Source organism: Carya illinoinensis, chromosome 13, assembly GCF_018687715.1.
Source record: "Carya illinoinensis cultivar Pawnee chromosome 13, C.illinoinensisPawnee_v1, whole genome shotgun sequence".
Lineage (NCBI taxonomy): Eukaryota > Viridiplantae > Streptophyta > Magnoliopsida > Fagales > Juglandaceae > Carya > Carya illinoinensis.
In genome coordinates, this window is record NC_056764.1 from 11,097,501 (window position 1) to 11,115,551 (window position 18,051).

An 18,051-nucleotide genomic window follows, 5' to 3' on the forward strand; every position below is an offset into this window, starting at 1 on the left:
AAGCATAGTGAAGAATTATGGTGAAATCGATTTCCTAGAAGGTTTCTTCCCCATTGAATTTGATCTTTGAAAGTCAGTTTTATTTTCTTTGCTTATTTCTCTTTGAGTTGATCTAAGTTTATTTGCAACTACAAAAACCTTAGCGATTCCTCTAGATAAAATTGAGATTAGTAAAATTTTGGTATTTGGCAAGAGTAAGGTACCAATCCCTGAGGACGATACTCTACTTATTACTTTACTATAAAACTACGATACTGTGCACTTGCAGTTTTGCACCGGTCAAAAACCCCTTCCGTTTCTTTACCAGGATCGCGTCCTCAATTTGGTAAAATAACTTACGCTTGTTAATTCAGGTAAGCACACTTGCCTTATATATAAATACATATTTATAAGTTTGCCATCAATCAAATATTTATAAAAATGTAAATACTGAAATACAAATATATTGAAAATGGCATTGTGGGGCTCCATAAACAACATCTTCATATACACTCATTTACTTCAAAAAAAAAAAAAAACTTGACACATCTTCAACAGATATCTTAATTGTGATTGTACAGTATTTTGTTGTTTGTGAGCACTGGTTGCATAATATGATTTGAAAATGTTTTGAGAGTATCAAAATATATTGGAAAAAAAAAAGAATATTAAAAAATAAAGTTTTTAATAATATTTAAAATAAAAAATAGAAAATTAAATAGGAAAAAGAATCAAAGAATTTTGTAGCATCTGTATTCTTGCTGATCCAGATCAGATGTACAAATCTCTATATACGTGTACAAAATTATTTCACTTTGAATTATCTTTTGTTTTTTTATGCACAAAAAACATAAGCCTAAAAATTTCAATGGCTTTGCCCACCTCGAGGGTGGGAAGGCGAACAAGATGACGAAACACTCCCTGCACTCCTGGTCGCATAGAATAGATCCGATAAGTAATTCCCCAAATCATCTGGGGCATATCTGACCAAAGATTCAGATCCGAACCTTAACTTGCCCCGATACTTGTTGTAAAACTCATGGTACGCCGATCTAAGCTTCTTCGCAACCGAGATTTTGATTTCGTCCCGGAGTTTCGGGTCCGTAATAATCCATGCACTCTGTTTCCTATACGCCTCGGCAAACGCCAGATTGAATTTCTTACAACAATCCCTCGCTTGCTCCAGTGAAATCTCCGCCGTCGGATTTTCGGGCAACGAAGAGAATACCTTGTTCCAGCCCATCCGTTCGTAGTTCGAAGCGTACTGTTTGACCTTTGATTCGTGCTTCGTCACCCAATCCTCGCCGAGGAGGAGTTTCAGGTTCGACGTGCGCACCTTGACGACGACGTATTGGAGGTTGTTGGCCAAGAACAGGTACGAGAGTGCCGCATCCTTGTAGAGCTCAGTTTTGCCGTCGAGTTTACAGAGGAGGACGAGGATCAACTGCGCAATCCGAGTGGAAATCACAAGATCGTCCGACTCTAGGCTCCCGAAGCAGGATTCTGGTAATGGTGAATCCAATATCAAAGGCCAGTCGGTGACGATATCGGCGAGGACGCCGCTGTAATCGGCTAGCAAGGAGATGTAGTTCATCACGTAGCGAGTGAGCGGATGAACCCCACCTCCGGGGACGGGACTCTTCGACGTGTCCTTCTTGATGGCGGTTTCGAAGTCCGTTAGCATCGTGCGCACCGCCTCACCGAGCTTGACCAGAGAAGAAACTGCCTGTGATCGAACGACGGAGGTCGATTCATAGGAAAAAATAGATTCGATCTCTGGCCAGGAATCACAGAGAGCTTCGTACATGTCTAACATACGAAACATTTTCTCGGGGGATTTCTTGATCTTTGCTACCATTTCCGGGAACTCAAACAAGCTAATCGCGCTCTCTCTGGAAATCTCAGCGAAGCACGATTCTCTGATCGATTCCGAAGCCGAAAACACACTATCACACAGAATCCTCTCTCCATAAAAGAGAGTTTTCACGGCCATTTCCACAGCCTTCAACCACTTCCTGACCTTCAGCTCCAAAACCTCCCAATCGCTCTTCTGCACTTTCGAGAGAGACAGCCTCTCAACCCCGAGATGATACAAAGCCTCATCGATGATAGATTTACGTTTTATTTTATAGATTTTCACGCACTCTTTCCCATAACCAGAAGCTATCATACAGTCTGCTATAGCTTTTAAGTCCGCCATCACAATCATCGAAGCTCGCTCCACCTCAGATACCGACTCGCCAACTACACGAAACTCGTCCTCCGACTCATCATCCTCCAGGTCGGAAACACTAGGCCTCGCCGCCGAGGATCTCGAGGAGCGGGCCGAAACCGATTCGGGATCCAGGCACGCCCGATTGGCGGACAAAATCTGATAGAACTCCTTCTCCAACCTCTTCATAGCCATTTGCATCAAGGTATGGGCCCTGACAAGCTTTTCAGAGGCCACTTTTTGGGTAACAAAATATTTCATGGCGGACTGCAGGTCTCTGACGGAGTTTAGGAACTGTTTGGATTCAGAACGATCGTCGTGGAAAAGGGAGGCGATTTTGACGTAAGAGGAAGCGTCCGTGCTCCACTTTATAATAAGGGACTCTGCTATTTCGATGTTTTCATCCATTAGCGATTCAGAGAAAGTAGTGCGGGTGGGTGAAGGAGGTGGGATTGTTTTAGATGGAGGTGAAGATTTGAACAAGAAATTATTGCTCATTCCGATTTTCTTGGCAGTCACTGTATAATCTACGGTATTTGGTTTTTCAATCTTTTCACATAAAATTTAAACAGACTACGAGAACTGTGAAAGAGATGGGTTGTAGATTCTTGCTCTGGCGTAGTCTGCCATGCGAGAGATTTGGAATATTGCTTGATTGAAGGAGAGAGAACACCACTGGGGCTATTTATCGAGGAAGGGAGGGGAGAAAGATTCAAATCGTTTTTTCAATTTCTCCCGTTTGGACGTTGAGACGATTTGAATTAAGTGGAGATGAAAGTGATATAAAATATTATTTATTATTATTATTATTATTATTTTAAAGTTTAAAAAAATTAAATTATTTATTATATTTTATATTAAAAATTAAAAAAATTATAATAATTAAACGAAATAAATTAAAATAAATTGAAAAGAGTTGAAGAATAAATTAAAAAAAATAAAATAATAAACGAAATAACTTAGGGACGGTTGGGTCGTTATGGTTGTCATGTACTTAGGGGTCGAAATCCGGTGGATTGTTGTTATAGTTAAGATGTCAAAATCGGAGTTACCATTCAAACGTTCAAATCAGACTTGCCAATCAAAATTTATTATAAAATTAAATTATAGCCGAGTTCGATGAGTACCATGTTTGAGTTTCTTATCTTTTTAAAGGAGGGTTGGATTGATTTTATTTTAATTCATTATTATAATTTTTTTAAATTTTTATATAAAATATAATAAATAATTTTAATTTTTAAATTTTAATATGAAATTAATATTATAAAATTATATTATACTAATATTTATTTCATTATTATTTAAAATATCTTATCTCATTTCATTTCATCTGTATAATCAAATGGAGACTAAGCTTATTTATTAATTTAATATCGATTTATTAACTCTCTATTTTTTTACTTATAAAATGTCTTCTTATTTTTTTGTGGTTAATTTATTTTTCGTGTATAACGAAATATAGTTTCTTTTGTTAATAACTTTTTTTTCACATAATTCACTTGTAAAAATAGGATTAATTACAATATTAGTCCATGGGTTTTCCTTCATTTCTTTTCAAATTTTGTTCGAGTATCAAAATATTTGCAATTGAGTCTTCCATCTTTTCCTATTGGAAAAGTAAATCTGAAAAGAATGAAATCGAGGGAGCGATTTGCAAACGAAGGAAAGCCCAGGAACTAATTTTGTAATTAACCCTAAAAAATATTAGGTTGGTTATATTTTACAACATGTTGAACTAATTCCTTATAACTACAACAACTTTGGATTTATGTTTAAATTTGATTTCTTTTGAAAAATAAAAAGTTTAAACAAGCAGTTTTTTTTTTTTTTTTTTTTAAGAATTACATTCAAACTATTTTGAAATTTCAGTTTCATATAAAAATCCTTGATTATTCATCTGGTCCAACGGACAATGAATAGAAAGGCTTATTAACTTATTCCAGTGTCTTATTCTCGTTGACAAGTACTTTGAATGATTCTCTTTTTTTTTTTTTTTTTTTGATATTGGAGATTGGGGAGGGGATCGAACCTAAGACTTTTTTTATGGAAGCTAGATCTCATGCCATCTGAGTCACATGCTCTTGACAATATTTTGAATGATTTTACTATGACGAGATTATATGAATCATTATTTTAACTAGTCTGTTAAATTTATTTTATAATAAAAATAATTTTATAAATTAATATAATTTAATATTAAATTATATTAATTTATAAAATTATTTTTATATAATTTTTTGTGGCTGCCCGGGACGAATATACATGTACAGCGAGCTTAATTACTTGCAGATGAGGCAGAGCTCATACGAATAATATTATAATATACGATCTTTAGGTAAGACCGAGACAGAGTCGTCTACTACTATTATTTGTATTGTATAATTTTTGACTTTTTCTATACGACGACTACTCCTGTGTGTTCTAACTTTACACTACAAAAAAAACAAAATTCTGTTTTTTGAATTTTGACGAATTCCAAGATGCAGCGTAATTAAATACTCATGTGCGGTCGTTCTGTCTGGCTCCGCTTGACCCTTCCTGAACCATTGTGAAACCGAAGCTGCATTTATTTTAATGATCTAGACGAAGCTGCATTTATTTTAATGATCCAGACCCTCGCTCCCTCACCGCCACCATGCATCTTTGTTTTATTTGTTTATTTATTTATTTATTTTCTTTTTGGATATTCTTTTCTTTTTCTATAAAAATGTTACTATATTTTTTATGTATTTTATTATTATAATTTGTTATATTATTTTTTTAATATAAAATAATTATTTTAATCAATTATATTTATAAAATATATAAAAAATATATAAAAATAATTGTACATAATAAAACACTTTTTTATATGTCGTTATCGATTTATATTTTTATTTAATTTTATTAAAAAAAGCATAAATTATCTCAATACATATATATTTAAACAGAGCCGCTTCTAAGCGGTCGGTCTAATTTTTAAGGAATAACAGCCCTTTACATAGAAGCTGCCACTTCAGAAATCACACTACAATCACGCTAGACTCGTGCACATGGGATAGGAATTGATTCACACTTCAGCTGATAGAACTACACTCTACTTCAGCTTACCCCGACCTCGACCCCGACCCTGTGCGTCTACAACCAAAGCCGAGCATACCTCCACTGCCAACAGTCCACCACCACCAGTCCGTCGTTGTCCTCTTTGGCCGATTTCGCCCAGACCGATTACTCTAGATTTCGCCCAAGCCGTGCCGATTTCTTCAAATATTTTCGTCATTCTCCTCTCTCTCTCTCTCTCTCTCTCTCTCTCTCTCTCTCTATATATATATATATATATATGAGAAGAAAGCTATTTGTGTGGGCGACATGGGGTGCTACCAAAACAGCGTTGTGGACGGGGAGCAAAGCGCCACCCCTGTGGACAAGGGCGTGGATTTCACCCAGTATTTATGCACCTATGCCACCAGAGGTACAAATTGGGTTTTATAGAAAGATCGAGGCTTTACTTACCTGAGCTTGGCTGGTCACTTATTGGTATAATGGGGTTGAGTTATGGAACTGGGAAAGCAACTGCGAACGCAATACGAGAGCCAACATTGTTTGTATGTAGATATATAAAATCCCTTTTTAAGGGAATCAAAACTTTTTGCAATGAATTTATTTTGGGATATGGTTGATATATAAATATGGGTTTGTAGATAAATGGCCCTGATGTTGGGGATTGTTTGTTAATAAAGGTGAAAGTAACGTTTTGAGCATCTCCAACAAGTTATACAAACATAGATTAATAAAAAAGACTATAAAATATGGAGAGACAGGATCGAGGTGGGGGAGCAGCAATCACCGATGAATGGTTTTTGCAGGGGAAGGGGTTTTCATTTCAGAGAAGGATTTCTTGTGGAGAGGGGGGAGAAGGTCTTCTGAAGGAGTGTGATCGTCTGTGATGCAGTGAAGTCTTGATAAAATTCTGATCCATACGTGGCATTTTTTTATTGAATGGCTGTTATTTAAAGAAGAATAGATGGACTGGTTATAAGGATTTCTCATATTTAAATTACCTCAATAATATGTTTTCACATTACTTGAACTATCTCTTTGTTTCTTTTGAGATATATATTTGTTTAATTTCTATCCATCACTTTCATAAATAAAAATCATTAATAACACCTATTTAAATTAAATACATATATTATAAATTAATAAACACTATTGGGTTGACCGCTGATTCGCTAAGTGCATTTAGTTGTTGTGGGACAGGCCAAATTCGACCAAAAATGGTATGACATTTGAAAATAAGAGCATTAGGTCGGCAAAGGTCTAATTCTGTCTCACTCTACTCTGGTGGTTACGTCGTAGCCTCGTGAGTCTCTTTTTCCCATGTATGCAATCATCAATCTACGTAGTTATGGACTAGGTGGACGCAACTTGCAAATCACGTCTGTTTATAAAATAATTATTTGTAAAAAATAATATATAATTTATAAAAATTATTAATTTTACTTAATAATTTAAAATATTTTAGAGAAGATAAAAATATTAGTTCAAAATATCATATAATTAAATAGATATTTATAACATCTGTAATTTTAGCACAAATACGTGTTAAAAGTTTAATAAAAGTTCAATAAAAACAATAGTTTAAAATATATGTCGTTAGATATTTTTACTATGATTTGTCAATTTGTGTTATGCAAATGCAAATTCTTTAATTTGTATGCAAGGAAAATTTGGGACCCTTCAAGGCATATTCGTTAATAATTGTAGCGTGTAATATTTATTTAAAATGAAGAGATTTGCCTTGTCATTTTCCTATATATAAAAAAAGAAATAATAAAATATATATGTAGGAATTAATGAAAGAAGATGTTAATCTGTATATTACTCGAACTCTTGTTTTAAATTTAACGTGTTTTTTGTTGGTTTATTTTATGATTTTTAAGTTGTAAAATTTACTTTAAGGTGCTTTAATTTATTGTGCCATTTAAATTGCTCTTTGCTTTAATTTATTTAGTATTGGGCTTTAAGTATCTTATTTTATTAATATTTAGTTGTAGTATTTTTATTTGACTTTTATTTATTTTTATTGTGACATTTTTATTTTATTAGACCTTTATTTTTTAGTTTTGGCTTATTTTTAGTGGGTTTTCCTTTGTTTTTGGGCCTAGCCCATTCGGAATTGAAGCCCAACCCTTGTGCATTGTGAAGCCCAGCCCATTGGTCTTCATTTCAGCCTCTCTCCCTCTTGAACTGTGCATTTTGGCCTCAATGCCCTTAGGGCTTGAATTCTTTTCTTTCATTTCTCCAGCCGCACACCTCCTGCTTCTTTCTTCTTCTTCTTCATTGTTTCTTTTCTTCTTCTCTTATTCTTCTACATCGATTGCATCTCTTCTTCTGCTAGTAAATTTTTTTTTTCTCTTTTGGTTCTTTTCCTTTATTTTTCTACTCTTAGACCGTGTTTCTCCTTCTTTACCATTGTTGTGCTTCTTCTTTCTATGAAATTCTTGGTGCCACAACTCCTATCTTTTCTTTCCTCTTCTCTTCTTTTTCTTTCCCTCCTCTTGTGTGTGCCCACTCCTCCTCTTTCATTTTCCTAGTTTCCTTTGATTTTCCTCTTCATTTTTCTATTGTGTCGATCTGCAGCTTCTTCTTTTTCTTCTTTTCAATTTCTTCTTCTTTTGCAAGCATGTGTTGTTGTTGTTGCTATTGCTGCAACCCATGACTTCTCCCTCTCTGTATTTGAGTTGCAGTGCCGCCCACCTCCTCCAGCGAGCCACCTCCATTGCTTCTCCAAAACCGTGAGTCTTACTCTGTTTTTGGCCTATTTTTATGCCCTGTTTTCACCCCCAAAGCCATGAGCCTCCTTACCATTTCTCTCCCTTAATTTCTCCATTGGTTATTTCGTGCTCAAGTTTGTGAAATCCTCTTGCATTTTCATTTGTTTTGGTCCAACCTTTGCCTTGTTTTAGCCCCAATCCATGCACTCCCTCAAGCCGTGCTTTCTTCCCTCCCGTAATTTCTCTCCCTCATTAGTTGGTCTCTCTCTCATCACTCTCTCTCAATATTCAGCTGCCACCTCGCAGACGTAATATTCTTCACTCTCAAAATATTCTTCACCTCTCAAATTTTCGCACCGCTCCTCCACTCTTGTTGAGAATGGACTTCTCCATTGCATAGTTGGTCTCATGATCTCAATAATGGGTGCACTGAAAGGGGTAAGTAACAGATTTAATTACAAGTAACAGAGTTTATTACAAAATAAACAAAAAAACAAGAAAACTGAAGAAAAAACAACAAAATATGTTAGATAGACACTTATTATAATAGAGAGATATACATACGCATATTTTGGTGAGAACTAGACCATGACAAGGTAAGGTACTTTAATACTTTATACGACAGTTCCTATGTATAATGTATTATGGGACTTATAATTATATGATTGAAGGAATTGTAATTAAATAGACCTTCGATGCAGTCACTCTCAGATAGACCAACAAACAGAAATTCTTGTTATTTTAGACGCACGAACTCCCTCTAATCAAGTGATCACGGAATATATTAAGAGAGAAATACCGGATAAAGAATTCCTAGCTATAAATTTTGCATATTCATTTCCTTTTTTTTTTTTTTTTTTCAAAAAAAAGTGATTCATTATTATGATTTATAAAGTAGCGTTTTTTCATGTGGGATTTCAGATTTACTTTTTTTTTTTTTAAATGCGTAAAATTTACATATCTTAATACTACCGTATAAATCATTTGATTCATTTCTTATTTTAAAATATTTTATTTATTCTATTTGTACTCCGCCTTCTCAACTTACTCAGCAAATAAAGGAGAATAATAATAATGAATAATTGGGATAACTATAACGAGTGCTACTATTTTAAGGCTCTAAAATACACATCAAATATTATAAATTAAATTTTATTATTTAAGTGATGTGGATAATATACTATACACATCCGCTTGAAAATAGAATAATTTAATTAGAATGTAAATTGAACATTCATATCTTCTTTTTTATCTTATATATTATTTTTATAAAATCTATTTTTTTCCTTCCCGTTTGCACTAATTATCTGGAGAAAACACTAGAGTTTATTCTTAGATCCCCAATCTAGAGTTTATGCCCGAAATCTAAGAAATAATTCAATAAAAAAGAAATACACATAAAATGACTCTAGCTCAAAATACGTATCCATCTTTCTATCCGATCTCATTCATCTTTAGAGTTGGAACATCGAGATGATAATAAAAACAAAACATGTATCTTCTTCTCTTGTCATCAAAGATGTCAATTATTATTATTATTATAACCAATAATGAGGACATATATGTCGTCATAGAGACACAGCTGTTATATTGTGTTGCCCGTCGTAAGTGTGTAAATATTCCCAAACCAAAACATCAATCATCGCAAACATTAGCTTTGTAAACATCAATAATTCCATTATATACTAAAAATTATCCTTTGTATTGACTAATTCTTTGCTTTAGTCTTATGTAAATATCAATATATAGACAAACTCGTGTGGCATACCACTTATCTTGTGCGCACCTGATCAAGACACACCAAAATAAAATATAAATATTAATTAGAAGCTTCCATTACTCATTTTGTTGTATGGAGCTATCGGCTTAACTTATTCTTAGAGAGTTACTAGTGGTTTAAACTCTGCACTCTTTGTGCACTCTTGAGTACTCCTTCTTCCCTCTCCCTTCCTCTATAAATACCCCCACTCTTATTCTCTCCCCTTCCATCAAGCAATATTCCAAATCTCTAGCATACCAGAGCAAGAATCTATAATCCATCTCTTTTTCACACTTCTCGTAGTCTTTTCACAAATCTTATCTAAAAAGATTGAAAAAACAAGTACCGAGAGATTATACAGTGACTGCCAAGAAAATCCGAATGAGGAATAATTTATTGTTCAAATCTTCACCTCCATCTAAAACAATCCCACCTCCTTCACCCTCCCGCACTACTTTCTCTTAATCGCTAATGGATGAAAACATCGAAATAGCAGAGTCCCTTATTATAAAGTGGAGCACGGACGCTCCGTCTTACGTAAAAATTGCCTCCCTTTTCCACGACGATCGTTCTGAATCCAAACAGTTCCTACACTCTGTGTCCTCCATGAAATGATATCACAAAATGATGTTACTTTATCTAATATGTTAAATGAAAGTGATTTTATAATTTGACAAACTATATCAAGCCACGATAGTTTGTGAGATTACAGCTAATTTCTCAAAGTAAATTACTAATTATTCATATGAAAAATTCTATATATTATACTACCATTCCACTTATATCCCATTAAGTAAGATATGACACATTTATCACCATTAAATGATCATTTATTATATACTTCTTTATCATTCAATAGTGATGAATGTAACACATATTACTTAATAGGATGAAAGTATGATGAGAGTTTGGTTTATAGCATTACTCTATACCACATAAGAATTTTATAAATAAAATTTACAAATTGATGTTGTTAGGGGAGATTTTTGTCATAAGCTAACAAGAGTCCTCAAGGCCCAAGCCCACTCAAGGGGGCTACACCAGAGGACAAGATAGGGGAGCAAGCAAGGGATACGGGACAAATAAAGGAAAGAAATGAAGCAATGTCAAGCTTACAAGTAGGGGATGGGGGAAAAGATGTGAGGTCAAGTGACACAATATAAAGGAAGGGAAAGAAAGAGATAAAATGAGGAGTGACACACGACTGAAGGGGACTTTTATCTTCAGATGGAATTTCGGATAGACTTTTGACCAGACTTCAGAGAGGCTACTCGGGAAGGCTTCTTTGACCTTCAGACATAGTATCCTGCGATAATGTCTAGACCGGGAAGAATGATCTATAAAACTACTGTATAATAAAGATGAGAGACCTCGAGAGATTGTAAAACAAGTTTATTTAGTAGATTCTCCCCTCCTCAAATCCTCATAGACGTAGACCCAGTGTCGAACCATATAAATTTTTATGTCTATTTTTCTCTATTTTCCTTGCATCCATCTGCTGCTCACCACCATGACCATGTGCATGGACTTTGTACAGTCACTACAAGAAATAAGGGTTTTACCCAAAAAGGATTATGGTGGCTAAATGTATGGTATCCATGGGAAATACTTTGTTCCCACGAACTCGTGTCGTGGAACGTTCATGGAATAAAATTGGTGGGATAAGTTTTTTTCCCCACGACAATTTAAACTTGTGGGTAAAAGTAAGCTTTTACCACAAGAACTTTCGCGGGCAAACATTTGGTACTCATGGCAAATAATCTTACATCTTTGTGCACACTTGTAGGATTTAATACTATTTGCCATGAAATCGATTTGTGGGTGCTAGAATTTCCATGAAGATCGTTGGTGGAAATTTCCAGCAACTTATATTTCCATAAGTCCATCTCGTGGGTAAAAGATGTTTCTCACAAAAGCTGTCCTCAGATAAAGGCTTTGAACAATACATATTTCCCCACGAATTAATACCATCACTATTTGAGGCATCTCATTTTTTCTCCATCCACCAATGAACATCCCATTGAGATTTTATAAATAACTTCAAATAATGCAAATCATACATATAACAAAATCCATATAACATAATGGACCATTAATTACTATGAAATTTTCAACTCTTTAACTTCATTCCAATATGTTCCAAGTCAACCATATACAAGGAAATACATCATGATAGAAATGGGAAGTACAATAGGGAATGTTACATGCATACTCATGTATTTTTCATAATATATGTTATGAAATATATACTGCAATTCTCTACAACATATTTTACCAGTAACTACTTGTATACAAAGATACAGCACTAGACACAATTTTGAAGAAATCCAGCATGTTGAGACAAGGTCCAATTCATCTCCTCAAAGTTTGAAACCACATAGCCTCTTCATTCACATATATCTGGAAAAACAAAATTCATACATTAATCTTGTAGGTTTGACCAGTTTGTATAATACTAGGACACACACACAATTCATTTAATAATAAAGATTCCTATATTAAATCTGCCCAAAACACATGATGCTAGAATGAACAAAATGTTTGGCTGTAATGAAAACGTCCCACCGATGACTAATATTTAAGCCTCACATTTATTGCACATGCTAACTTACTTTATAAATACAGTTCTTCTAAGTACAGGCAGTGTTGCGGACCCATTGTGCACCGAAAGATGACATGGCAGGGCAATTGTGTAATTGTCAAAAAAGAAAAGAAACAAAATACGAAGAAGAAAGAATTACACTGCTCTACTGCATCCTGAATAACATAAAATGAACATCTAAGTTATGAAGCCGATAGGTATAATTATCAGTAACACAAACTAAAGATTTTCTCTCAGCCCTGTGCAAGAAAAGCCAGTTCATCTGGACATTGATTGTGTGATTCTTCATTGCCATCAAAACATACACGACACCATCGAAAAATGCAGGGAAAAAAAAGCCACTTCCTCCAAAAAAGAATCAAATAGTTCCAAGAACCATGCTATTAACTTCAATAAAAATAAAAAATAAAAAAAGCCCTTAATTTCTTTTCTTTTAAGATTTAACCAATTTAAACAATCTAAAACAGGGCAACCAATTTGTATGATCAAAAGCCCTTAATTTCTTTTCTTTTAAGATTTAACCAATTTAAACAATCTAAAACAGGGCAACCAATTTGTATGATCAAAGCCGTAATGGAGGAGGAGAATCAAAATTAATTTGTTATGATTTAATGGAGCTTGATGAACTTAAGTAAATGCCTTATCACTAAAAGGGATTGACATAAAACTGACGCAAATTCCAGATCAATCAGAAAGTAGCTCATGGGCTTCAAAATATCTCATCGTACTTCAAGCTAATTAAATGTCGAACCACCAAATAGAACCCCAATATTAACTCAAACTCATCAACTGCAAGTTTGCAACATCCATCCTATTTTAATTACACATATTTTATACAAACTCATCATCACAAAATTACACAGAGTTTACACAAACTCATCAACACAAAATTACACAGATTTTACACAACTATATCATCACAATATTACACAAATTTTATACAATCATATCATCACAACATTACACAGATTTTACACAACCATATCATCACAATATTACACAGATTTTACACAATCATATCATCACAACATTACACAGATTTTACACAACCATATCATCACAAAATCAAACAAATTTTATACAAGATATCATCGCAAAATTACACAGATTCACATTTTAAACAAAGAGATAAGAGGAAGGGAGAAGAGAGAGAGAGAGAGGCTTACCGTGTTGATCGCGGCCTGTGAGGGTGGTTACTGGGTCGGCATGAGGTCGTGTGGCGACTCGGCGAGAGAGAGACGAGAGTCGGGGGGACTAGATTAGGGTAAAGGGAACTGGGTCAAGCCGCTAGGGTGAGATAGGGGGGACTATCGCAGGGTGAGATTGAGACTCGTAGGGAGGGAGAGAGAACAGAGTGACTGGGTGAGGGCCTGAGGTGGCGTGTTGGGGGGTGGGGGAGAGAAAGAACAGAGGAAATAAGGGTAAGGCCGTGGGTAGGGGGGCGGAGAAGACAGAAGAGAGGAAACAAGGGGAAGGCTGTGTCGCCGGGGGGAGGGGGGAAGAGAGAGGAGAAGTAAAAGGGAAAATTAGGGTTTTATTTGATCCTATGTCCATTGTTATTCTAATCTAAGGGTGGAGATTAAAAATAAGTGATTGCGTGGAATATTTATTTGCTGCGACAACAAATCACCGCAAAAGTTAGTAAATCCTGGCTTAATATTGCAAACTCATTTGTGGCGATACAAACTCGCCGCAAATAGTCAATTTTACTGACAAAATTGCATCGTTAAACGTATTTCCGTACAAAAAATTTCTTGCTTATTTGTGGCACCATTGTTTAGCCGCAAAAGGTGATTTTACCCACGATTTTAAAATCGTGGAATGTGAAGTAGTGACAGAAGAAAATATTTTTTTCCCATGAACAAGATTTGTAACAATAGGAAGTATTTTCCATAAGCTTATATAGTGGAAAAAAAACTCGTGGGAAAAGGGCAATTTTGTTGTAGTGAGTCGCACTGAACCAGCCAGGGGCCCACACAACTTAACCCAAGCCCAACACCCTTGGGCCCACATATCATCGACACAGGCCCAACGACACGCTCAGTGGGGGATCATTCTCATCTTTCGGTCTATTGACGAAAATCGGGATTGAGTTACTTTTTACACCAGAGAGAGGAAGAGGGACGACTTCCTGGAGCGCTCAATAGTCTCCAAAGAACGGATGAAGTTATTCAGATAAGTGTTCCGGTTTTCTCACTTTTATTTTTATAAAAAAAAATTATCACTGTAGAAAAACGACCGCGAGAGCTTCCTCGGTCAAGTGCATTGCAGTTTTTTTTATGTGGCGTAGTGTACAGACCAGGAAAAGTGCGTGGGTACTGTGCACTTGGTTCACGTGGGAACAATGCATGGCACTACATGCACGGCTCTTCACGGGTGCATGTCGGCCGTGCACCAAAGGAGCCTCGCGGCATCCTACCACGAGGTCCAGTAGCCCGTCGGCGGTCTTTGTCTGGCGTGGGGTGCTCCCTCTCCCACGGGGTTGCACCCAGCGGCTAGGGCCGCGATGAGCAATGGGCAATACTGTGCAGCAGGGCGTGCAGGAGGTTGCGGCTTCTCGCCGAGAACCCATCTGACTCGCCAGCATCGTCTGTCCTTCCTGAAGGGGCTACCGACAACCACCATGGTCATTGAGTGGCCTACGGCGTGGCGCATGAGCACACGACTAACTAGAGGAACGGTGCAAGCTCACAGTTTCACAACTATGGACCATGCGAAAGGGACCGGCGGCCACCAAGTGCCCCTACGGTGTTCCCTATCCAGGCCAAGGTGGCCTCCATCCACAGAGACCTTGCGTATCCTGACAAGCGGGTGCATGTCGCAGTGCACCCTTGAGATTCCTCGGACCAGCCTCATCGTGGTACTACAAGGGAGTTGGCAGCCACAAGGTGGTCACCAGCAGCTCCTGGGTCTGTCATCATCTTCTCCATCCATGCGCGGCAAACAGGACACCAAATCTACAACCCACTGTGCACCACGAAGGAACTTGCGGGCAACACAGTGACCACGCGAAGAATTCAGGGACAGCGCAATGCGCCCCAAGGTAGACGTCATGCGCATTGTAGTGACCTTGTCGAAGCGTCTTGTGAAGAAGTTCGCAGATAACACAAGACCCACGAGGAGAGCTCACAAGCAGAATCATTGAGAAGACCCAGGGGCAGTGCGAACAATACCACTGTGAGGAACTCTAAGAAATGCAAGCACCCACGAAGACAACACACGGGCAACAGACTGATCTCTGTGAAGCCTAGCGAATAGCGTGAGTGGAAACCACCACGAAGGCTCACGGGTAGTGCGAGTGGAACCCACCATGAAGGCTCGTGGGCAGCCAGAGTGGGATCCTCGTGAAGGCTCGCAGGCAGAGCCAGTAGTACCGTTGTAAAGGCTTACGGGCAGCGCGAGTAGTACCATCGTGAAGGCTTGTGGGCAATGCAAGCGGGATCCTCAAGAAGGCTCACGAGCAACGCGAGTGGAACCATAGTGAAGACTCGTGGGCAGTGTGAGTGGGACCATCACGAAGCCTTTCAGGCAACGCGAGTGGAATCATCGTGAAGGCTCGCGAGTGGAATCCTTGAGAAGGTTTGTGGGCAGCACGAGAAATATCATCGTAAAGACTCCCAGGCAGCTCGAGCGGGACCACCACGAAGACTCCCAAGTGGTACTGTCGTGAAGGACTTGTCGGTCAAAACACTCCACGACAAGCTTAGTCCCTACAAGTTGCAAGCAAGTGGTCGACATCAATCGTCGTGCGCAAACCAGGGATAACCCCATTTCAGAGGAAAAAAAGAAGAAGAAGAAGAAGAAGAAGAAGAAGAGGAGGAGGAGGAGGAGGAGGAGGAGGAGGAGAATAAAGAAAATGAGAGAAGAAGAACGAAGAAAAGAGAAGATAAACATAGAAGCAAAGCAAAGCAAGGAGAAAAAGAAGTAACATTCAGTATAGTGGTCAATTTCAATCCAGCAAAAAGTTGGCTACAATGGCTAAAATACTCTAGTTTTTTTTCCTCAAAACTTGTGTGAATTCTATTAACGTAATTGCTACTTGTGATGTGAAACTTCAGCTATACAGCCCTACTCAGAATCTCCAACGGCAAATGAACGAAGGCTCCCATGAAAGAATGAATGAACCTCCCCCTAGGAAATGCACATCGCACGGGAATGACGATCCTCCCTCGAGGCAATGCACCTTGTGTGGAAATACTCCCGAGAGCGGGAATGCTCCCGGGCCCGGGAAAGCTCCCTTGAGGGAATGATAAACCTCCCCCGAGGCGACTCTCCTTGTGCAGGAAAGCTCCTGTAAGGGAATGCTCCCCTGAGGGATTGACAAACCTCCCTTGAGGTGACGCTTTTTGTGAAGGAAAACTCCCGTAAAAGAATGCTCCCCTGAGTGAATGAAGAACCTCCCTCGAGGCAAAACTCATCGTGCGGGAAAGCTCTCATAAGGGAATGAACGAAGGTTCCCCTGAGGGAATGAACCTCTCCCAAGAAAATGCAACTCGAGTGGGAATGCTCCCCGACGTGGGAAAGCTCCCCTGAGGGAATGTTCTCCTAATAGAATGACAATCCTCCCCCGCAAGGGAATGCTTTTGGGCGTGAGAAAGCTCCATTGGGGGAATGCTCTCCTGAGGGAATGACGAACCTCCCTTGAGGCGACTCTTCTTGCACGAGAAAGCTCTCATAAGGGAATGCTCTCCTGAGGGAATGACAAACCTCCCTAGAGGCAACGCTCCTCGATGGGAAAGCTCCCATAAGGAAATGAATGAACCTCCCACGAGACAGTGCATGGCACAGGAATTCTCCCGGGCACTGGAAAACTCCTCTGAGGGAATGTACGAAGGCTCCCTTAAGGGAATGATGAACCTCTCCCGAGGCAACGCTCCTCGTGAGGGAAAGCTCCCCTAAGATAATAATGAACCTCTCCCTCGGTGGAATGCGAGACTAACTGCACCAACTGTGAAGACCCCGGAGTCCCACCACTCCAAATCGACAAGACAGGACAAGCGGCGTGGTCTCACTTCAAGTGATCGACCCCATGTCCTGCCTAATCCTAGCTCGGAAATCTTTATTGCTTAGCAAGAAACAGAGAATGAGGACTAGCTATCGAAATTTATTTCTTTACGGACTTAGACAGATGAAGTTGGATGCATATTTTTTTCTTGAAGATTCTCAATGACAGCTTTTGAGCAAAATTGCCCTTAAGAATCGCGGGCATCTGTTAAATGGGATTTTTGTCATAAGCCCACAAGGGCCCTCAAGGGCCAAGCCCAATCAAGGGTTGCACTAGAGGACAAGATAGGGAGCAAGCAAGGGGTATGAGACAAGGAAAGGAAGCAATGTCAGACTTGCAGTGGATGGGGAAAAGACGTGAGGCTAGGTAACACGACATAAAGGAAGGGAAAAAAAGAGATAAAAGGAGGAGGGACACACGACCTAAGGGGACTTTTATCTTTGGATGGATCTTCAGATACACTCTTCGCCAGACTTCAGAGAGGCTACTCGGGAAGGCTTTTTCGACCTTCAGACACGGAATCCTATGATAATGTCCAGACTTGGAAGAATAATCTATAAAACTACCATATAGTGAGGATGAGAGATCCCAAGAGATTGTAAACCAAACTTATATTGTGGATTCTCCCCTCCCCAAACCCCCGTGGACGTAGGCCTGGTGCCGAACCGTATAAATCTGTTTGTCTATTTCTCTCTATTTTCCATGCATTCATTTACTGCTTACCACTATGGCTATATG

At 38.1% G+C, this 18,051-nt stretch overlaps 1 protein-coding gene across 1 annotated transcript; it reads right to left on the reverse strand.

Moving 5' to 3' along the window:
• Positions 1-657: 657 nt before the first annotated feature.
• Positions 658-2,829, reverse strand: LOC122292646 (exocyst complex component EXO70H1-like). Its single transcript, XM_043101096.1, has one exon. The coding sequence runs from the start codon at positions 2,687-2,689 to the stop codon at positions 845-847; it is 1,845 nt and encodes a 614-aa protein (XP_042957030.1). The 5' UTR covers positions 2,690-2,829; the 3' UTR covers positions 658-844.
• Between the last annotated feature and the right edge of the window lie 15,222 nt (positions 2,830-18,051).